This window comes from Cyprinus carpio, chromosome B11 (genome assembly GCF_018340385.1).
Source record: "Cyprinus carpio isolate SPL01 chromosome B11, ASM1834038v1, whole genome shotgun sequence".
Lineage (NCBI taxonomy): Eukaryota > Metazoa > Chordata > Actinopteri > Cypriniformes > Cyprinidae > Cyprinus > Cyprinus carpio.
Window position 1 is genome coordinate 13138624 of NC_056607.1, and position 20208 is coordinate 13158831.

The following is a 20208-nucleotide window of genomic DNA, read 5'->3' on the forward strand; positions in this document are numbered from 1 at the left end:
AGCCATCGATCGCGCGCATCCGCCACGTTTGTAGTTTTTCTAACGCGTTTTATTCGTGTTTGTAGTTCTGGACCGAATCCTTCGCCAAAGCGCAATGGATTGTGGGCTATTTTAACTATTAGAGTGTGCACAGATCCACACTTTAAAAATCGACTTGAAATAGTAGACTATCCGGGGACTTTTGGCATACTCTTTTCAACATACTATGCTTTGGGACCATGTTTAGGACACACTTATTCTAATATCACATACTATTTAGGATGGATAGTATGAACAGACGCAGGGACAACCAACCAACTAAACGATATTTAATTGCTTCCAGTTCAAATTTATTCGTATAGCGCTTTTCATATATATATATATATATATATATATATATATATATATATATATATATATATATATATATATATATATATATATATAATAATAATAAATGTTGTCTGTATACCTATGATAAACATTAGTTATGTTATAGGTTGTATTGTCTTAAAAATACATTTATAAATGTGTGTGTGTTTCAAATATACTTTTTCAGTCGTTTTAAAACATGTGTAAAAAATCTATACATTTATTTAAATAAATAAAAATATAAAATATAAAAACTATATTATGCATTAAATATATAATATAATACATATATATATAATTTATTATACGAATTTTATAAAATTGTAATGTAATGTAATAAAATTATATACATTGAATTCATATTTTTTTTTTTTACATTTAATATATTAGAATATATCGTTTTGTAATATTCAGTAATATGTTATATTCTCACTATTCTCACTAACACCCAATCTCACTAGCAACACAATCTTCTGTATCTGTATATTTTAAAAACACAACAACAATAATAATACCGTAATTATAATAATAATAGTAATACACAGTCATTCAAAAAGATAAAGAAAGTCTATTTTTACACAACACAATCATTTACAAGACATTTCACTTCTGTAATTAGTATGAACTTTGCAGTGGGTCCATATTAGAGTGGAGTGGCTAGACAGCGAAGAATCTCTAAATAAACGTCTCTTCCGGTTCAGTCTGTAAACAGTGATCTCATCCCTAATCTTGCGCCGTCTTCCTTTAGCAGGATCTCCTAGCATGTGCGGCGCGCCGTCTCCACAGAAATGACCGTGAAAGCAAACGTTTATTTTTCCGTGTCCTTACGATCCGCCCGTTCTTTGGCATAATCATGAGGAGCTGGGGATCTTTGAGTTAGCCTGGAGCATGCTAGCATGCTTATTATTAGCTTGTAAAAGGGGGCAAACAAGCAGCTGCCTGGTGCAAGCCCTGTTGAAGCTGCTTTCAAGTGTTTTTCACTGGGGTTTCTGCTTGGAGAATAATGGAAGGCGTGCTTTACAAGTGGACAAACTATATGACAGGTAAGAGTGAATGGCACTGAGACATGTAGACACTTGAGCTGCAGTCAGCCCTGCAAGAAACGTCTGTAACGTCAACTTAAATTACAGAGAAAGAGCTGCTGATGGATGCATGCTACTTTGTTCTTCTGTGTTGTATTGCTTTTTTGCATTGCTTCTTTTCTAAAATACCTTATGCTTTCGAAATGTCCATGTTGAGTGAGAGTAATATAGCTCACATGTCAAACTTCCCGTCGTGTCATGTGATGTTACCATACTTCAAGTTCAGAGAGATGCATTTTGCCATCTGATAATATTTTTTTTTATGACAGGATGGCAGCCAAGGTGGTTTGTGCTGGACAATGGCATTATTTCATACTATGATTCACAAGATGACGTGTGCAAAGGTAGCAAAGGCAGTATTAAGATGTCAGTATGTGAAATTAAAGGTGAGATTTGACATTGTATATCCTATCTGCAAAATCTTCCTTCCTTAGGACAAATAAAACTGCTTATGATGTCATTTTTGACTTCCTGGTATTTGCTCCAGTTCACCCAACTGACAACACGCGTCTGGAGCTGATCATACCAGGAGAGCAGCATTTTTACGTGAAGGCTGTGAACGCAGCGGAGAGGCAGAAGTGGCTGGTAGCTCTGGGAAGCTCCAAAGCTGGACTCATTGACACTAGAACCAAAAAAGAAAGGGGTGGGCTTCTCTTAACAGTTTGCTCTCTGGTCATATTCTTGTTTTGTTTTTTTGTTTTTTATTGTTATTCTCTTTTGCCTTCTTGTCATAGCACAACACTCAACACAGTAAAATATTTGGTTACACTTTAAAATACCAATTTTCTTAAATGTTATTGATTCGCCACAGATGTTTATAAACTAATAATAATACTAAACAAAAATGATTCATTATTATTGTATTAATATTTTTACAAAATAATCAGAAAAATAATATCTATATACGCGCATTATTTATCTTGATATTTTCTTAACATGTATGTACACACAAGTCAAAAACAATCATTTAATCAAATGTACAAATATAGATTTAAAGGGTTAGTTCACCCTTACAGGTTTGGAATGACATGATGGTGAGTAATTAATGACAGAATTTTCATTTTGGGGTGAACTATCCCTTTAAATAAATCATATTTGATATTGTATTATCATTATATTTTTAGAATAGAATTATATGCTTATAAAGACAATAATATATAAGTACCTAGGTATGTATGTAAATATATATATATATATATATACACAGTATACATATATATATATTTGTACACACAAACACTGTATTGAAGTCCAGTGGGAAATTCATGTCAGAGACAAAAGGCTTTCATTTACTGAATTCATGTTTCCTAGTTGTGCATCAGTAATCTTGACTGCTAAGCAGTATCAAGGCCCATTAACAGTTGCATTTCCTCTCCTAATGGGTTTTTGCAGAGTTAACAGAAACCACAGAATCCCTGAAAACCAAGATGTCAGAGCTGCGCCTGTACTGTGACTTACTAATGCAGCAAGTGCACACTATTCAGGAGTCAGTGGAACAGGAAGGAGAGTCGACGGTGGCCAGCACTGAGGTTAGCTGGTTTTCTTTCAAACCACAGTAATCATTGCAGTTATTGCAGTTGGGTGGGTGTGATATAAAAAGGTTATCATCATAGAAATCAACTCTTTTAAACCGAATCGTCGTATTTTCTGCTGTTTTCTTCCCCAGACGAGGAACGAGGCGTCCTCATTACTGAGTGCCACCTGTGAAACCTTCATCAAAACACTGGAAGAATGTATGAAAATTGCTAATTCCAAGTTTAAGACTGATATGTTGCAACCGAGTCCGTCTGATTCCATAATGTCCCCTGTGTCCCCCTCTCCCGTCCAAATGTCTCGGGTAAAGACACAAGCATAAATCACATACAATTTTCTATTTTTATTAGTAGTTCCTGTTTCTATTAGTTTGTATGGCATTTTTTTATTTTTTGTTGAGAAATCTGATTTGGACATATTCTTTGCTCACTCTCTTACTAGTAAAATGTATGATCTGTTATTTAAGTATTATTTATATAAAATACTATTATAGTATTCATCAATATTTTGAATTAGCTTTTTTTTATTTTTTTGTTTTAGTAATTTTGGTACTGTACCTCAAAATTACTTTATTTCAATGAATTGCCAAGGCAATGTTTCTAATATTATTTTTTTTTTCATCTATTTTATTTTGGCTGTAGTTCAACAAAAACTATTTGAATATTTTTAGTTTTCTTTAACAATAACACCACTGGTCTGGCACTTGAATATTTAATGTATCCCATTTCTATCTCTCTCTCTCTCTTTTTTTTTTTTTTTTTTTTTTTGCTTATTGTATAGATGAAGCGCTCAATCAGTCATCCTGGCACCTACAATTATGAAAGGTACAAAATGTTTACACAACACACAGACTTCTTGTTTTTGGTCCATACAGCTTATGCCGTTATTTTCTGAGTGCCGATAAATACAGGTGCTGTTTTCCTTCAGTCAAGCTTGCCAAAAGAGAGCATGGCGTTGACGAAGTCCTCCCAGAGGCGGACACGGACATGCTCTGATACAGAAGCTCACAGCGACAGAGGGGCCGAGGAGACGGAGCGTGAGTCATGCAGACACACACACACACACACACACACACACACACACACACACTTGTATCTGACGCTGTGCCCACACACAGATCAAATTCAATTCCTGAGTAACCTGAACGCTTAGTTTGCACCAAACTTTGTTGCTTGAGCAGTCACTGAAACTGAATCTGAAACTGAAGCAGTCAAGTAATCCCTGCGTAATCCTCTTGTGTTTTTCACAGGCTTGATGTTCCACAGAGCCAACATTAATGGTGACTCAACTCCAAGTATCCCAGAAGAGGTTGGAACGAGCACAAAGTTCCTGTCGGAAACTGACACTCCGGAATCTGACCTTTCCCTCTGAACCATGCCAGACGGCTTATGAGACTCGTAACTCGTACTGCTATGCAGTCAAAGATTGCAGCGTTATATACAGTAGATGGATTTTACAAAGTATTGTTGTATTTCCTGATGAAGAAGAATTCGGTGGCACTTTATAAAAACAGATTATGAAGAAAACAGTAGTCTGATTTGAATGTTTATACCCTTCCAGGTATTTTAAGATATTCATTTGCCTTGATGCTAAGATGTTTTTCTTTTTTTGTCATAATTATTGCTGTATCCCTTCAGTGAAGAGTTGAAGATGTTTGTACTGGATTTCTAACGTGTTGTGCAGTTGCCTTTGTTAAATGGGAACCTTGATGAAAAGGTTTTTGTTGCTGTGCCAAGGGGTTGTGCATACGTGCTAATGTTAACTTTGACAAGTTTTTTTTTTCCTATTCACTTGGCATGCAATGTTGGTCATTAGTTTATGCTGCAAAATACATTTTTTTCTTATTTTTGTATGTCACTAGAATTTTCCCCCCAAATTGTTTTTGCCTTAATTAATTCTTCGCATGGAGGAATTTGATCCTTTAATTATTGTAATGTTTGGAAAAATGATTAAAATGCTATAGCAAGATAATTATTTCTTTAATCTCCAAAAATCTAACTGGGTTTCATAAGTATGAGGGTGTTTTTTTATATATTAATCTCTGTAATCATGTTTTATCGAACACGGAGGCAAAGAGAGAATTAATAATACAAATGAAATGCTTTCATGCAGTCCATGATGACTTGACTTTTTTTTTTACTCACTGGGCATTCCGTGTTGTTTACTAATTTATCATGCAAAACACATTTACATATTTATTTTCATATGTAACTAGCTTTTACTCCAGAAAGTTGTTTAATCATTAATGTATGGGGGGGTGGAGGAGATTAAAAAGCTATGGTGAGATTATTACTACTTTTATCTCTAGTAGGTTTCGTAAGTATGTAAAGTAAACCTTTTTTTTTTTTTATTAAATATTCCCTTAAATCGTGTGGTCAGGAGAATTAATAATACAAATGAAACATTTTCATGCAGTCATATTTTTATTTGAGAGGAAAACAGATGTGTTTTTGGGCACAGTGAATAATTAGTTCCAATGTTGCCTCACACACTGCAAAAATTTGCTCGCTATACAGCAACCATATGTTTATCTACCTCTGGTCATCTGTGTTTGCCATCTGATTTCCACATGAAAACAGTCTATAATAAGTGATTAATTTCTCCAGAGGGAGATTAGCTTTCTCTGGGGGTGGTTCTGCTGGCCGTCACCAGCGGGCAACCAGCAGGTGCAAATGAAGTCGGGCTACACAAGGAGCACTGGGAATCGGCATAGAGACTTGCCTTTCCCAGATGACAAATCTGTGTCCACAAACTAGAAATCCCCACTGTTTGTTGTAGAGCTGGGAAAAACAGTCATTATACCCTGCACAGAACACATGGTACTGCGAGTTTCACATTGCGGCTGTTGATTTGTGTTACTGGCCCTCTGAAATTCAATCTTCTTAAAATTGGGTTTAATTCAGTGATATTAGACTAAAGTATCGAGCAGAACTTAGTACTAATGCTTTCTGAATGAAGACCATTGTGTGGATGTTTGAAGTCAGTGGGGCTTTCGTATGCTGGCGTTACATCGAACTGAATTAAATGATCGGGGGAGGATTTGCCTGGACAGAGAGATGGTGATGATGTGTGATTTTTCCACTTTTCAACTTCTTCCTCCTTTTTCTCTTCCTCTTTCTGCCCACGGTCTGTGTCTTCAGGACTTACTTCTGTGCAAATGATAGTTTCAACAAAATCATATAAATGTAAATACAGTGACTAAATATTAAGCAGCACAACTGATTTCTTGAGCACCAAATCAACACATTAGAATGATTTCTGAAGGACCATGTGACACTGAAAACTGAAGGAGTAATAGTTGCTCAGAATTCAGCTTTTCCATCACAGGAATATCAAAATCTATTAAAATAGAAGACACAATATAGTACAATACTAACTACTTTATTTTTCAGTATTTTTGATCAAATAAATGCAGCCTTGGTGAGCATAAAAGGCAAAACAAAGCTGTTACTGAGGAGAAAAACAAGTTTTAACATGGAAATGTTTTCTCACCGTTTTGGGCATCCGTCACGTCTTCTGGGTCCTTCTGGTACACACACGTCTCTCCATCGACCAAGCCCATGATCTGTTCATCGCTCTTTTGGAGGTTATTCAGCAAGAAGAATGTTCTCATCAGGCCTTTGCCTTTCACCTCAATCTCACCCCTCTCAGCGATCTCAAAGTTTCCTTTGTCCTTTAACACACTGTGGACAGGAAGTGATGAGTTCTGTTTAGTGCTTTTCTTAGATCTGGATTTAGCTCAAGTATGTCAGTGGCTTAACCCACAGAACTTATCAAGACAAGACCCCACATTGTCTCTTATGCTCACCAAGACTGCATTTATTTGACCTAAATACAGTAATACCGTGAATTATCATTATAATTTTAAATATTTTTTTTCTATTAATAAATGTATTAAATGAAATATAATTTATTCCTGTGATGGCAAAGCTGAATTTTCAGCAGCTATTACTCTTAATTTTCAGTCTTCAGTGTCACATGATTCTTCAGAAATCATTCTAATATGCTGATTTGATGCTTAAGAAGCATTTCTTCTTATTATCAGCTTTGAAACTCTCTCTCTCTCTCTGTATATATACACAAACCATACATTTTTGAGGATTCGTTAATTAATAAAAAGTTCAAAAGAACACACACCTGTATGTGAAGGGGCTCAGGTGTATGTGATCAGGAAGTCCATGGCTCTCCATCCGAGAGGCTGTATTGACCGTGTCTCCAAACAAGCAATAGCGTGGCATTTTGTCACCTACAACACCTGCCAAAACTGAACCGGTGTGCAGGCCTACTCTGATCTGGATTGACAATAAACCACTTGGCAAATCATAAGATAAAAGAGCTTATATTTACATAGAGCAAACTGTATAAACACACAAACCTGTATGGGCTGTCCTGTGATAGGGCTAGTTACTTCTCTCGCAGCAATTCTCATACCGAGGGCAAAGTTTGCCACCCGCTCTGCATGAGTGTCTGTAGGAACGGGCACACCACCAACCACCATGTAAGCATCACCTATAGTTTCCACCTGTTGTGAGACAATGTCATTTTCCACTTTAATTACTCACAAGTGAATAATTGTGAAGGCTTTCCTCATAATTTCCCATTTCATTTTATACATACATAGACACACACACACACACACACACAATCATATATATATATATATATATATATATATATATATATATATATATATATACACACATATATATATATATATATATATATATATACAGAGCTGCGTAGATGACTTAAAAATTGCATAATGAAAACTGTATTAGTATTAATATTAGTACTTTTTAAGATTACTTTTAGACTATTTTCTATATAAACTTACAATTAAACACACCATACTGATATAAAAAAAATCAAAGACATAGAAAATATATTCCATTTTTTGATATCAACATAATTAAATTCATTAAACTAGGATTTCCCAAACTGGGCTTAATTCAAGAACTGCAGTGGGCTTGTGAGTTGATGAAAAGCTAATAATTATTAAATCATAAAAATGTAAAAGATATTATTTAAACATCTGAACACTAAAAATAGAAATACTTAATTTGTTTACCTGCATTCAGTGTGTGACCATTTAGAGACACTGAACTGTAAACCAGCTATTGTTTTCTTAAATTATTGAAATATTAACTTCCTTAGGGATATTTCAAGTAAATATCTCATGTCAAAAGAATTAGCTTTTTTTCATCGAAATTTAGAAGCATGGTTTCCAGATTTATTTACATTACATTTACGTGACCCTTTTATATTGTGAATATAGTGAAAGCTAAATGGTATTACACAGTAGGATTTTTAAAGAGTACAATTTAAAAAAGAAAAAGAATCAGCAGTCAATCAATAAATTATGAATGATTTACTGCAATTTGTGGCAATAGTATGTAATCATGTAATCCAAAAAAAAAAGTAACTGTAATCTGAGTATGAGCATTATAAAATGTAATATACTCTAATTATGATTTTTGGAATCTGATTATGTAATCCAGATTACATGTAATCAGTTACTACCCAGCTCTGTATTCCTTATATATTACATTCATATAATACATTTTATATATATATATATTATATATTTTTTTTCTTTCTTTTTTTTAAGTAAATATATAGTTTTTTATATTTGTATTTATTTAATAGATAGATAGCGCCATACACACCTTATAAACATTGTGGATGTTTGTAAGTCGATCAAATCTGGAGTACATGGCGTTGAGCATGTTGACTATTTGAATAGGTTCACAGGCTGCGCAGATGTTAGTGAATGTGACCACATCACTAAAAAGGATGGTGCACACTTTGAACTCACCTGAAAGAGTAACAGAAAGAGTGTGATCCATGTAAAGCATGACTAATGACAAGTATAATAGTGTTCTGTTGGGAGTTCCTCTGGTTTCATCACCTGCCTCTACTCTTTTGCCCTCTTTAAGCTGGTTGGCGACATGTGTCGGCAGCATGGCATAAAGAAGCTTTTCTGATTTCTGCTTTTCAATCTCTAAGTTGCGTGAGAGGATTCTCAACTCCTCCTTCTTCCTTTCTAGCTGATTGGAGAGCTCGATCTCCGCCAACCTCTGCTGGTTGAGCAGGATCAGATCTCGTGTGGTGTCATGCTGGGCGATGTCAGCCAGATGGAGACCCCTCTCCTCCAGTTCCTGGAGGCTTCGTAGCTTAGGAGAGCACAGATAGATCATGCAGTTGAGTGACTCCATCCACATCATCTGCCCTAAAACACACATACACAATTGCAAATTGATTATCAAATGATATGAGATATACAAAATTATGTAAAACAGTTAAATGAAGACCTATTTTACACAAGAAATTAAAAAAACATTTTGGAATCAACACAAAAGAACCTGATTAAACCAGAATGTGCCCATGCATATAATTACAAAATAGCACAAATATCAAGTGTAATAAATCTCTATGGATAAAATACCTCTTAGCTTGAGTGTGGACTGGTTTTGGTGGATCTCCGGTAACATTTCCCTCCTGGTTTTCAGCACAAATTGGCTGTTGATGAACTTCTTGATGCTCTGGATGTTGAAGATGACCTCTGGGTGAACAATGGTAAAGTACTCATCCAGACGGATACCTGCGGTCTGCAGTCCGGGAACAAACTTCTGAATGTTGACACCTGTTTGCTTCACCACCAGCTAAAAAGACAAGAAATATGGTCAAAATGTTCAAAATGACAGGGTTTTGATGTACTTTAATATTTGACATCTGTTAATGAAAGGAAATGCAGAGTAATACTTACATCTTGATCAAAAACAATGTGAAAGGGAAAAGCATTACAGAAGGCTTGTTCTTCAATCCAAAGTCTTTTTGGGTAGCTGGGAGTGAACGATTGTCGCAGATTGCCTAATTAATACATAATTTTCTTGTAAGTAATTAGCATGTGCTATGTAGTGACACAGTCAAAGGCAGAAACAGCAGCTATGAAAAAAGCTGTCAAACCTTGGCCCAACATGACAATGCTCCTCACAGTCTCCCATGGAGATCGTTTCCTTGGACACGGCTGCAGGCTGGCATACCTGGCCTTCATTCTCTTCATTTTCTCTTCCTTGTCCTGTTGATATAGCAGTTGTCATAGTTACAAACTTTCTCACGTTAGTTATAATTTCAGAAATATACAAAGTTGAATGTATAGAAGTTGTTTGTCTTTAATTATTTATATATTAATGATTTATAGTGTTGAAAATGATGGCGCAAAAACTAAAATACAAGAGACACTTTGAAACAGACCACTTAAAAAACTCAAACATCATAGACTTCAAATACAGTTTACAGAAACGCATGACAGTCCCTTATGCTCTGCAATGTCTTCCTGTCAGTGGGGACTTTCACACCTCTTTCTCAGCCTGTATTTCCTCATTGCTGCCTTTCTGTCTTGGTTGAGCCTTTCTTTTGGACACCTTTTCCTTCTGTACCATGTGGAAAACCACATGTTCCTTCTTTCCAGTGCGCTCATCCTCTTCTGACTGGTTTAGAATGGTCATTGTAACCTCACTGTCAAAGAAATCCTTTGCCACAGCCTCGATAATACCTGCCCAATGTGTATGAAAACAAAACAGTAATTGCTAAATGTGCAAATGTATAGTCCCATACAGAAAATAGAGCATAAAGCTAAAATATGTGTTGTAAATATATATTTAAATATATGTTGTAAACGGTACAGCCTAAGAAAGTTTATTCAGATTGAAAGTTAATTTCAAATGTATGTGACCTTAAATTTAAAATGTATTTCAAATGTATATTACACAGTGTATATTTATGTGTATACTTTTGCATTTATACCATCAAAATATTTTGGAATTTTTATGTATGTTTTGAAATGTTATGATGTTGTGATTATGTTGAAACTCTCACCTGGCACGATGTGATACAACCCTTTCCTATCTGAGTAATAGTGAAGGAGAATTCGGCCATCATCCATCCGCTCCACACGAAAGGACGGAGCATTCATGGCCTAAAAAAGGCGTGTAATGTTACAAACCACAATAAAGTTCATAGTTCCATATTTCATATGTACTCTGCAAACAAAAAACTAAGCCAAATGTCATTGTAAAATCAGTAGCAAGTATAAAATCAAAAGTGTAAACTACACTTGGTCTAGAATTAATTTTTTAATATAACACCATTGTATGTCATGATTTTATCATGTAAGAATCAATCCACATTCCACTGCACTGCATTTTTATTGTTTTTCTATGTAAACATTTGCTTGATGGATGTCTTTAGGATTACAAAGAGACAATGTGAAATTTTAGGGAGCATTAAAAGTATTCTGACCTCATAAGACAATGCCAAATAACTGTGTAGAGCATCAAGATTTTCAATGAATTCCACCAGGTTTCCACCGAGTGTTCGCAGCATAGTGTCATATCCGGACATCTTACAAAAGCTGAAAAAGTACTCTCCAAAAAGCTTCAAAACCACCTCGGAGGAGATATCTAGAAGACAAATAAAACAACATTTAAGTTTCAAAGCATAGACATTACTTTAAAGGAGTAGCTCAGCCCCTAAAAAAACATTGACTCAGGCCATGAAAAATGTAGATTTGGAGAAATAGCATTACATCACTTGCTCACCAGTGGATTTTTTTGCAGTGAATGGGTGCCGTCAAATTGAAAGTCCAAACAGTTGATAAAAACATCACAATAAATAAAGCAGATCAATTAACATTTTGTAAAGTGAAATGTTGAGTGTCTGGAAGAGATAAATCCATCATTAAGGCATTTTAACTAAGAACCATTGCTTCTTACCAAAATATCCATATTGTATAATAAAGCTTCCTCCAGTGAGTCCCAATGTCCTTTCACATCCAAAACCATCAACACATTTGTTTAGAACTGTTTTCACTTGATCTGTGCATATTTCTTTCCTGATTCAGTCAAGACAACTTTTGTACTGGAGAAAGCAATATTATGGAGTAAGGACTCGTATTTTAGTAAGAAGCAACAGTTTGAAGTTAAAAATGTCTGATGGAATTGTTTATCATAAATCGCAGTTTTTACTTCACAAGGTGTGAACTGATGGACTGGAGTCGTGTGGATTCCTTGTGGATTATTGTGATGTTTTTATCAGCTGTTTGGACTCTGACGGCACCCATTCACTGCAGAGGATCCATCGGTGAGCAAGTTATATCATGCTACATTTCTCCAAATCTGCGAGCACTTTTTCAGCAAATTGGCAAAATTCATAATTTTTGGCTGAACTATTCCAGTAAGACTGCAGTTCAATTTCTCTTTCCAATTTTAATTGCGCCCAGGTTGTTTTGAGACCAGCTGAGTGGCGTTCAGGTGTGTGACCCACTCAGAGATTCACACCTGTCCTTGTCCACTCACTCTCAGGGACAGATTGGAGGACAGGTTAGGACATCAACCGTCGTGATGCCCAGCAGACTATTCTCAGCAGGGACATTGTTAGCACTCTCTCAGATACTTTGATCAATGTCTGCAAGTCCCCAAGGACATTGTGAATACGAGATAACTTTGAGGCTTTCACAGTCTACTCTCTCTGTCTTTTTTCCTCAACGCTTCATACAATGACAGACATTCAAAAGTGGATCCAAACAAAATCAGGCCTTTTAAAGAAGTGAAACATTCTGATGAATTAAACAAAGTCCCTAACCAACCATTAAAGGAAGTACACATGCAAACAGACATAAACCCAAGGGCAAATAAATACATTCAGATCTAAAAATGCCTTGCAGATACAGGGTACATTGGCATCCTGTGATTTGTACTACGAAGTACAAAATGATACTCACCCAACATTTTACAAGCCTCTTGCACTAAACGAAGAGTGATGTCATCGTTGTAGATTTCATAGGTCATAAATGTCTCCTGGACACCAGCCATTAATCTGGGAAAGATTTTATTTAGTTGAAACAAACCACAAAACCCATCCATGATTTCTTTAAACATTACATGTGTACCACACCTCAAATTTTCCCATGTCTCTTCTCCAAACCTTTCAATGACCAGTGACTTCAGACACGTATTAATAAATCCGTACTATGAGAAAAACAGTGTTAGTTGGAAAGTGCTGAAATACAATGTTGTAGAGAAAGCATTTACATATTACATTTAAATGTTTAATGAAAGATTTTCAATAAAGTAAAATAAAAAATCTCTATCTATCTATCTATCTATCTATCTATCTATCTATCTATCTATCTATCTATCTATCTATCTATCTATCTATCTATCTATCTATCTATCTATCTATCTATCTATCTATCTATCTATCTATCTATCTATCTATCTATCTATCTTTATACATACAATGTTTTCCACATACCATTTCTCCAAACCAGCTGTTGTTATCCCAAAGTTGTACTCTGTATATTATCCACACTGAGCAGAAGATGCTCTTTAAATTGTGGTGTGTAGATTATGTAGTCTCATCCAGAACATCTACATATGCAGACACTCCCACTCAACCATACTCTTTCACATACAGTACATTGATGCATGCAATATATGTGCAATATATGTTCTGTTTGATACTCAAACCCGTTAAACCTGTTAAATAGACAGAGCATTAATTAAATGCTTTTTTTTAAGAGAAAAATCATGACCTGTCTTAACCATAGTCTTACAGTGTTGTGTTTAAAATACTTTCTCTTTCACTTTATCCACCACCACGAGCAAAATATGTTGTTTGTGATGGAAAATACAGTGCATAACTAATCTTATAAACAAGATTGCAACAAAACACTTCAGACTATACGAGGGCAATTCTGTTTTGTTTAATATCTATTTAGTACCAATGTCTTTGTGATATTTATCATGTAACTGGATATATATAATTTATTATTTGTAACAATTTTGTTGTAAGGCTATACTTACAATTTATTGATTGGTCACTGGTCTTTTTTCTTAAGCTAGAAATAATATCAGATTTTGTTCAGTTGTACCATGTTTACCTTAAATGTCTTTGTAGCCAATATCTGTCATGATAGAATGCTACTGTAGCCTATAGCCTGGGTTTCTACTTATATAGCTAGACAGCAGCCTACATCTAAACATTTTATGTCAGAAAAAATATTATTGGAGGTGTTTAAGTGATTTCTTTTTTTTTCATCTTGGAAACGATTAGGATAATAGAAGAAGAATCTGAAATATTTGGAAGTTCAGGGAAACTTCCGTGGAAAGTCCTCGAGTAAAATCAGCAATAAAAGCCGCTGATAGTGCTAGTGTTTCAGTCAATGATCTGGAGCAAGTTGGGGCATATCCTTGAGAAAAGCACCTTAAGAAGACACGTTTAAGAGTTTACAGAAGACCTTTGGACTTTCTATTCCACCTTTTTATGGTTAATTGTGTTGTGTAATGTAGCCTACATACAGGTGCAGTAAAATCTCGTTTAAAAGCTGCGTGTGCTGCAAGCAGATAAATATTGACTGACAGACAAACGAGGCGACATCAAGAAGACGAAATCAAGGTAAACTGTGGTTGTTTTTTGAAGCTTCTGTTCTTTTTCCTTTTTATGCAAATAGCGAAAGCGTCCACTACCAAATGCACAGTTCTTAAAGTAGGTCAGTGGAAATAGGCAAAATTATTATTTTTATAACCTAGAGCTGCCTACATTTTGTCATGACAGGTTAGTTCGCGATCGTCGAATCGCAAACGACAGTCTATTTCTATTTTAAAAACCCATAGATTATATTTGGCCCTGAAGGTGTCTGAAGATAAGTTGTTTTTACTAGCGAAGCTGCTTTTTGTATAATTGATATCTTAAAACGGAATAACCTGAAATATTCGCTGTGTGCTTTAAATTCAGCGTCTATTAAAATTTGCCAGTCTCATTTAAATATATTTTTAAAAAGAAAGTTGACAGTGGTGTCACGTGTGACTTGTTACTATTCTCTGCGCTGTGTGTGTTGGCCCAATCATTGTAGTCAGCGATAACTGAATAATGATTTTTAAAACTCATTTTACTAATTTTACAAAGAAGCTTGTGCGGCTGTTCCGTTTATCGGTTGCTAGTTGCTTAAGTTTATACATCTGAACGAGTGTACTTTGTTTTTAAATTTTAATACAGATCAATATTTGATTAGGTTTCTAAACCGCCGAGCGCCACCTAGAACTAGCTCGCAACACATTGCCACCTAGTGCTTAAAAGAGTACATATCTTGCAAATACAGCATTGCAAATAACTTTTTATTCTTTCCTTAGATGTTTTGCGAATCTACTCTGTGGAGCATGGGATGTGACGAGCATCTTCAGACACACAGGGATCCCATATGCCTGGTGGAAATCACATCGGGCAGATCTGTGTCCACGGAGGACATGAACGGAGAAGGGTGGATATCTGAATACAAGATGCAGTCCAAACAGGATCACAGTGTCATCACTAAACCACAAATGACAGCCAGGAGCCGAATCTTCCACTCTTCAAAGTTCTGGACCTTCCTCCAGTTCAAAACATCCACACGAGCATGATGGGACATGTGACCCTCTGCTGTGTCAAAAAGACTTTTAAAAAGGACTTGCACGTTAAATATAAAAACTTATGTTAATATATCATTACGTGAATTATATTTATTAAAGAGAAATTACATGCTTGTTTTTTAGGCACATTATTTTAAATGTAAGGAAGATTTTAAAGTCTTTTGCTTTAAATTTCCACCAGAGGGCAGCGAAAAGTCACTGCCACTATAATGAAACGTATGTGTTGACAAGGTTTTGTTTGTCAAAGTTGCTCTTTGTAGCATTTTACTGTACGGTAGAGCTTGTCAGATCTATCTGACAATAATTTTTGTGAAAAAAAAAAAAACATATTAAAACAAAAATTCAGTAGTACTTCGATCAACGCTAAGTTCAGCTGAAGGTTTCATTTCTCCTCCCACTTCAATATTAATTAAAATGCACAATTACACTAATGATCTGAAATGTTACTTTAAGGTTTAATACAAAAAAAAAAAAAAAAGGTACAATTTTATACTGAATGGAAAATGTGATTTTATTAGTTGCACTATGTATATATGTTTACAGCTGAATTTAAAAATGCACTAAAAAAAGTGTGTCAGATATGTGTATTTGTATATAATGTATTCTCTATTATGGTTTATTGTTTTTAATAAAATGCCCAAATTGTTTCTTGCTTTCTCTTTGTTTGACAGACAAATATTCAAAGATTAAAAAAAAAAAAAAAACAACAACTGTATGAACAAAGTAAAACACAGCATGTTTAATACATATAAATGAAAATATGTTATTGATTACAATTCGCACATCAAGGATGGGAGAAAAATATGGCAGGTCATTAAAAAGGGATTGAGGATGCCAGATCCAATCCATAAGGGGTTTGTTTGTTCAGCCCAAGGACTCGGGATACAAAGTGCCCCTCTGATCATTTGCATTGAGGCCTTGAAAGAACTCTGATCCGAACACACACACACGCTTTGCCATGATCTAATTAGTCTACATCTAAAACCTGTTTGTCACTTTTAACTTCTCATGCAGCCCTCATTAAATCAAATGATGGCAGAAAAATAAGTAATCACAAAGAAACAGCATTCATATGGAGGGTATGCACATCTCTCCTCTGCCTTGCTGACCTGTCTCTGCATATTGAGAAAGGGGAAGGGATTTATTTATCATGAAGAAACGTTTGGAATAATGACTCCAGCAAAAGCATGATGTAAAGATCCAAGGATGTGTTTAGAATGGAACTCGCATAAGGATAAGCTCATAAACTTCTGGTGAAGTATCATTTGCTTTTGTTTTATAGGTAGAGACCCTCACAGAAACCTCTCCTGCCCTGTTCTTGTCAGAAACTGAGAAACAAAATAGTTGCAATCACCGTAAATAATGATAGCACTATTAACATACAGTTTCATGTTATTTAACAACATTTAACAACATATAATTTTATTTGGCAAACCCAGGAGAGTACCTAGACAAATTTTAAATGCTGACAGCTAAACACTATCATAACTGTTTAGGCTATCTAGTAAAGGACATTTTAATGGGCCCTATTCTTGATAATCGATAACTTACCTTTATAGTCATGAACAGGTTTTTTAAACATAATATAATAAAGCTTTGTTATTCCTCAACACTGCAACTGTGCAGTGAAATTCACTTTAAAGTTTCACTTTTCTTTCCTAAAAATGTGTCGGAAAACAAAGACTTTTAAAACGAAAATTACATGAAATTACCATTATAACCAGTAGATGACAGCAGAGGATGACTCATTAGCTCAGTTGCCATTTCAACTCCCCATTTTATTTTATTTTTTTTAGTTTGTTTTGTTTTGTTTTTACGTCTTACATTTTTTAAGTTTTATCTTTAACTGTAGAAGCTGCTAAATATATTCAGTCAACACAGACTTGTTGCTGATGCAGTTTTGTTACTCTGAATTTAGTCTGCATCACTATTTTGACATTGGCTGGTCAGATGTTTTGTTCACTGTCAATGACTCGCGGAACAATTTAGCAGATTCACTCACATAAACATTTACACTTGTGTTTGTCATTCCTGAAACAGTATATATGAACTTTTGGTCCTCTTAGACAAGCAGAAACTTTCTTCAAATTGTGAATGGATTATTTTGAGAAACCGAGCACTCCCCTTGTATTTTGACACAGTTGACTAGAAATGACTGACTTGGCTTATTTAAAAACCAGGAAATAACAGTGCATGTAATCCATTAAGGCATTGCTTAAACACAGTTTTTGATGCTATAGTTGTGAGTGGTTGCCAGGGTTGTCTATGTGGTTGCTAAGGTTTTCTGAGTGATTTTTTGTTTACCATATTGCTATGCGGTAGCTTGGGTGTTATGAGTGGCTGTTTACTGGCCCAAGTCAAAACCCCCAAAATAAGTAATAATTGTAGTGGCTCCTAATTAAATGTTGTATTATGAATATGTAATTACAACTAAAGCAAGCACTTTTGAACATATCGCTCTAAATAAACATGCAACAAAACATGGCAACAACAACAAGACATGACAGCATGTTTAAGACTAGCTGATGGCTTTTGAAGGTTGTATGTTCATTGGAGGCAGTAAATGTTCTTTAAGGATCCAGATATTCCAGAACAAGAGTCCAGCCTTGATCCCTAGGGGATACTTACAATTTCCTTTGGACTTCATTGGCAATCCAGTGAGACCACAAAGACCAGCAGCATGAAGGAAAGATGTCTACTGAGAAAATAATTCAGAGTGGAAACGTCTGAGCCTTCAATGTAACCCAACAGACCGCATCTGGCAAAAAAACCCCAAGCGTCTTTTATAGGTTCATAAAGTAATTTCCGAGACATAAGATGATATTAACGCAAAGGTGAGGAGAGCAAGGACTGAAGACCTCAAATCAAACCGAAGGACAGCTTTTTCATTCTTCTTTTTCATTCAGTTTTCTTTCTCTCCTCTGTCAAATTGAGCCTTTGACACGCCTGAAAGGAGAAACAGACTCATTAAAATGTTTTTCCCTTAAACTGTCAATTTTCTGTTTGCCGGGTCCGTCTACAATGCGTTTGTCCTGAGGGATATATGAGTATATTCAAAGCTGCGTGTATAGAAGCACTTTCTTCAAGGAGAATTTAATCAAAACTCTCGCTGTATTCATTTCCATGCCTTCGTTTTTATGAGAGAGTGAAAGAGAGAGAATATGAATATAGAAAAAAAGCCTTTGATTAAAGGCCTATGTAATATCATATCAGTTAATCATTTTACTGTACGCTACAAAGCTCCCCTTCTGTCAGCGGCCAGCCTTGACCTTGTCCATCCTTATTCATATCCTCAGTTCAGCAAATGAGTTTTATTACAGTTGACAGCTTAGATTCATGTTTCCGTGATGCAGCCAGAGACAAAAGAGAGAGACTAGGTTTAGATGTCATGTTTGGGCCTGTGCTCGGTCGGATCAGACAAGTCTGAGACGTGTGAAACGGATTCTTTAAAATGGAAATGAAATCAAAATGGATCATATTTAGTTTCTTAATATACAGTCCTGGTCTTTTCTTGCATGATCAGTCATCGAAATGAATTTGAATGGACAGCTTCTTCCAGTTATATGTTAAAGTGACGTGACATACAGCCAAGTATCGTGACCCATACTCAGAATTCGTGCTCTGCATTTAACCCATTCATGTGGACACACACACCAGTGAACACACACACACACACCATGAACACACACCCGGAGCAGTGGGCAGCCATTTATGCTGCGGCACCCGGGGAGCAGTTGTGGGTTCAGTGCCTTGCTCAAAGGCACCTCAGTCGTGGTATTGCCGGCCCAAGACTCGAACCCACAACCTTAGGGTTAGGAGTCAAACTCTCAAACTCTCTAACCACTAGGCCACACCTTCCCCTTAAGAAAGATTTGCATTTTGTTTTTCATTCTGCAAAGAATTCGGAGATTAACAAAACGTAAAATAAATAAATCAGGTTTCCTGTTGAGAAGCACAGCTGTTTTCAGCATTGATAGTAATATGAAAAAAGATTTTTCTTGAACATATTAAAATGATTTCTGAAGGATCATGTGAAAGTGGAGTAATGGCTGCTGCAAATTCAGATTTGCCATCAGAGAAAATAAATAAATAAATATCGAAATATTTTTATTTAATTCTAATACTATTTTATGATATTATTGTTTTTACAGAATTTCTTAAATTATACATTTTAAGTAAATTAATACATTAATACATACAGGTTCACATCTTCAAGTACAAAATGTAAAGACAGTGTGTCTGTTTCTACAGTTTACATCTGTGTTTCTGCAGCAGCCTTGGAGCACACTTTTATTTGTAATTACATCAGCAGAAGACACAGCAGAAAATGGAGGAAAAAAAGGGAGAAGAAACTGTAGATTATCCTGCCAGCTGACATTGAGAAATGCAAGAACAAAGCACACACTTTCTTAGTCAATGAGGACTTCAAGGCTCTCTCCGCAACCTAGTGTTTGACCTTCACTACATAGGCCTTGAGACAAAGGATTATCCAGGTCTCACTGTAAAATACATCTAGATCTAACTCCAAAAAATGTCCCTGCATGCACTACGGTGAAGGAGATGACTAGCAGTCATTAGAGTACTAGCATTAGCATTAACTGCTAACACTTTATTTTGATGGTCCTCCATCAAATAGTCTACCTTTCCCTCTGTAAGTAACTTAAAGGTGACATATCATTAAAATCTGAAATTTTTTCAAATTTAAGTGCTATAATCAGTTCCCCGGTGCATCTGCCAACCCAGAAAACATGAAAAAGAACAACCTAGTAATTTTT

At 35.5% G+C, this 20208-nt stretch overlaps 2 protein-coding genes across 2 annotated transcripts; one reads left to right on the forward strand and one right to left on the reverse strand.

Moving 5' to 3' along the window:
* The first annotated feature begins 1036 nt into the window (after window positions 1–1036).
* LOC109110876 (pleckstrin homology domain-containing family A member 3-like) lies at window positions 1037–5068 on the forward strand. The gene is made up of 8 exons (XM_042734008.1): window positions 1037–1394; window positions 1703–1819; window positions 1921–2076; window positions 2826–2962; window positions 3100–3270; window positions 3747–3790; window positions 3893–4002; window positions 4216–5068. Exons 1-8 carry the CDS (start codon window positions 1355–1357, stop codon window positions 4335–4337), a joined length of 897 nt encoding a protein of 298 aa, XP_042589942.1. The 5' UTR covers window positions 1037–1354; the 3' UTR covers window positions 4338–5068.
* A 313-nt stretch (window positions 5069–5381) lies between these two features.
* LOC109080661 (guanylate cyclase soluble subunit beta-2-like) lies at window positions 5382–13526 on the reverse strand. Its single transcript, XM_042734009.1, has 15 exons — window positions 13281–13526; window positions 12921–12994; window positions 12748–12842; window positions 11268–11428; window positions 10845–10944; window positions 10325–10521; window positions 9933–10044; window positions 9733–9836; window positions 9412–9628; window positions 8875–9195; window positions 8633–8781; window positions 7342–7488; window positions 7104–7258; window positions 6459–6649; window positions 5382–6115 (listed from the first exon to the last, which is right to left on the reverse strand). Exons 1-15 carry the CDS (start codon window positions 13281–13283, stop codon window positions 5880–5882), a joined length of 2262 nt encoding a protein of 753 aa, XP_042589943.1. The 5' UTR covers window positions 13284–13526; the 3' UTR covers window positions 5382–5879.
* Window positions 13527–20208: the final 6682 nt, after the last annotated feature.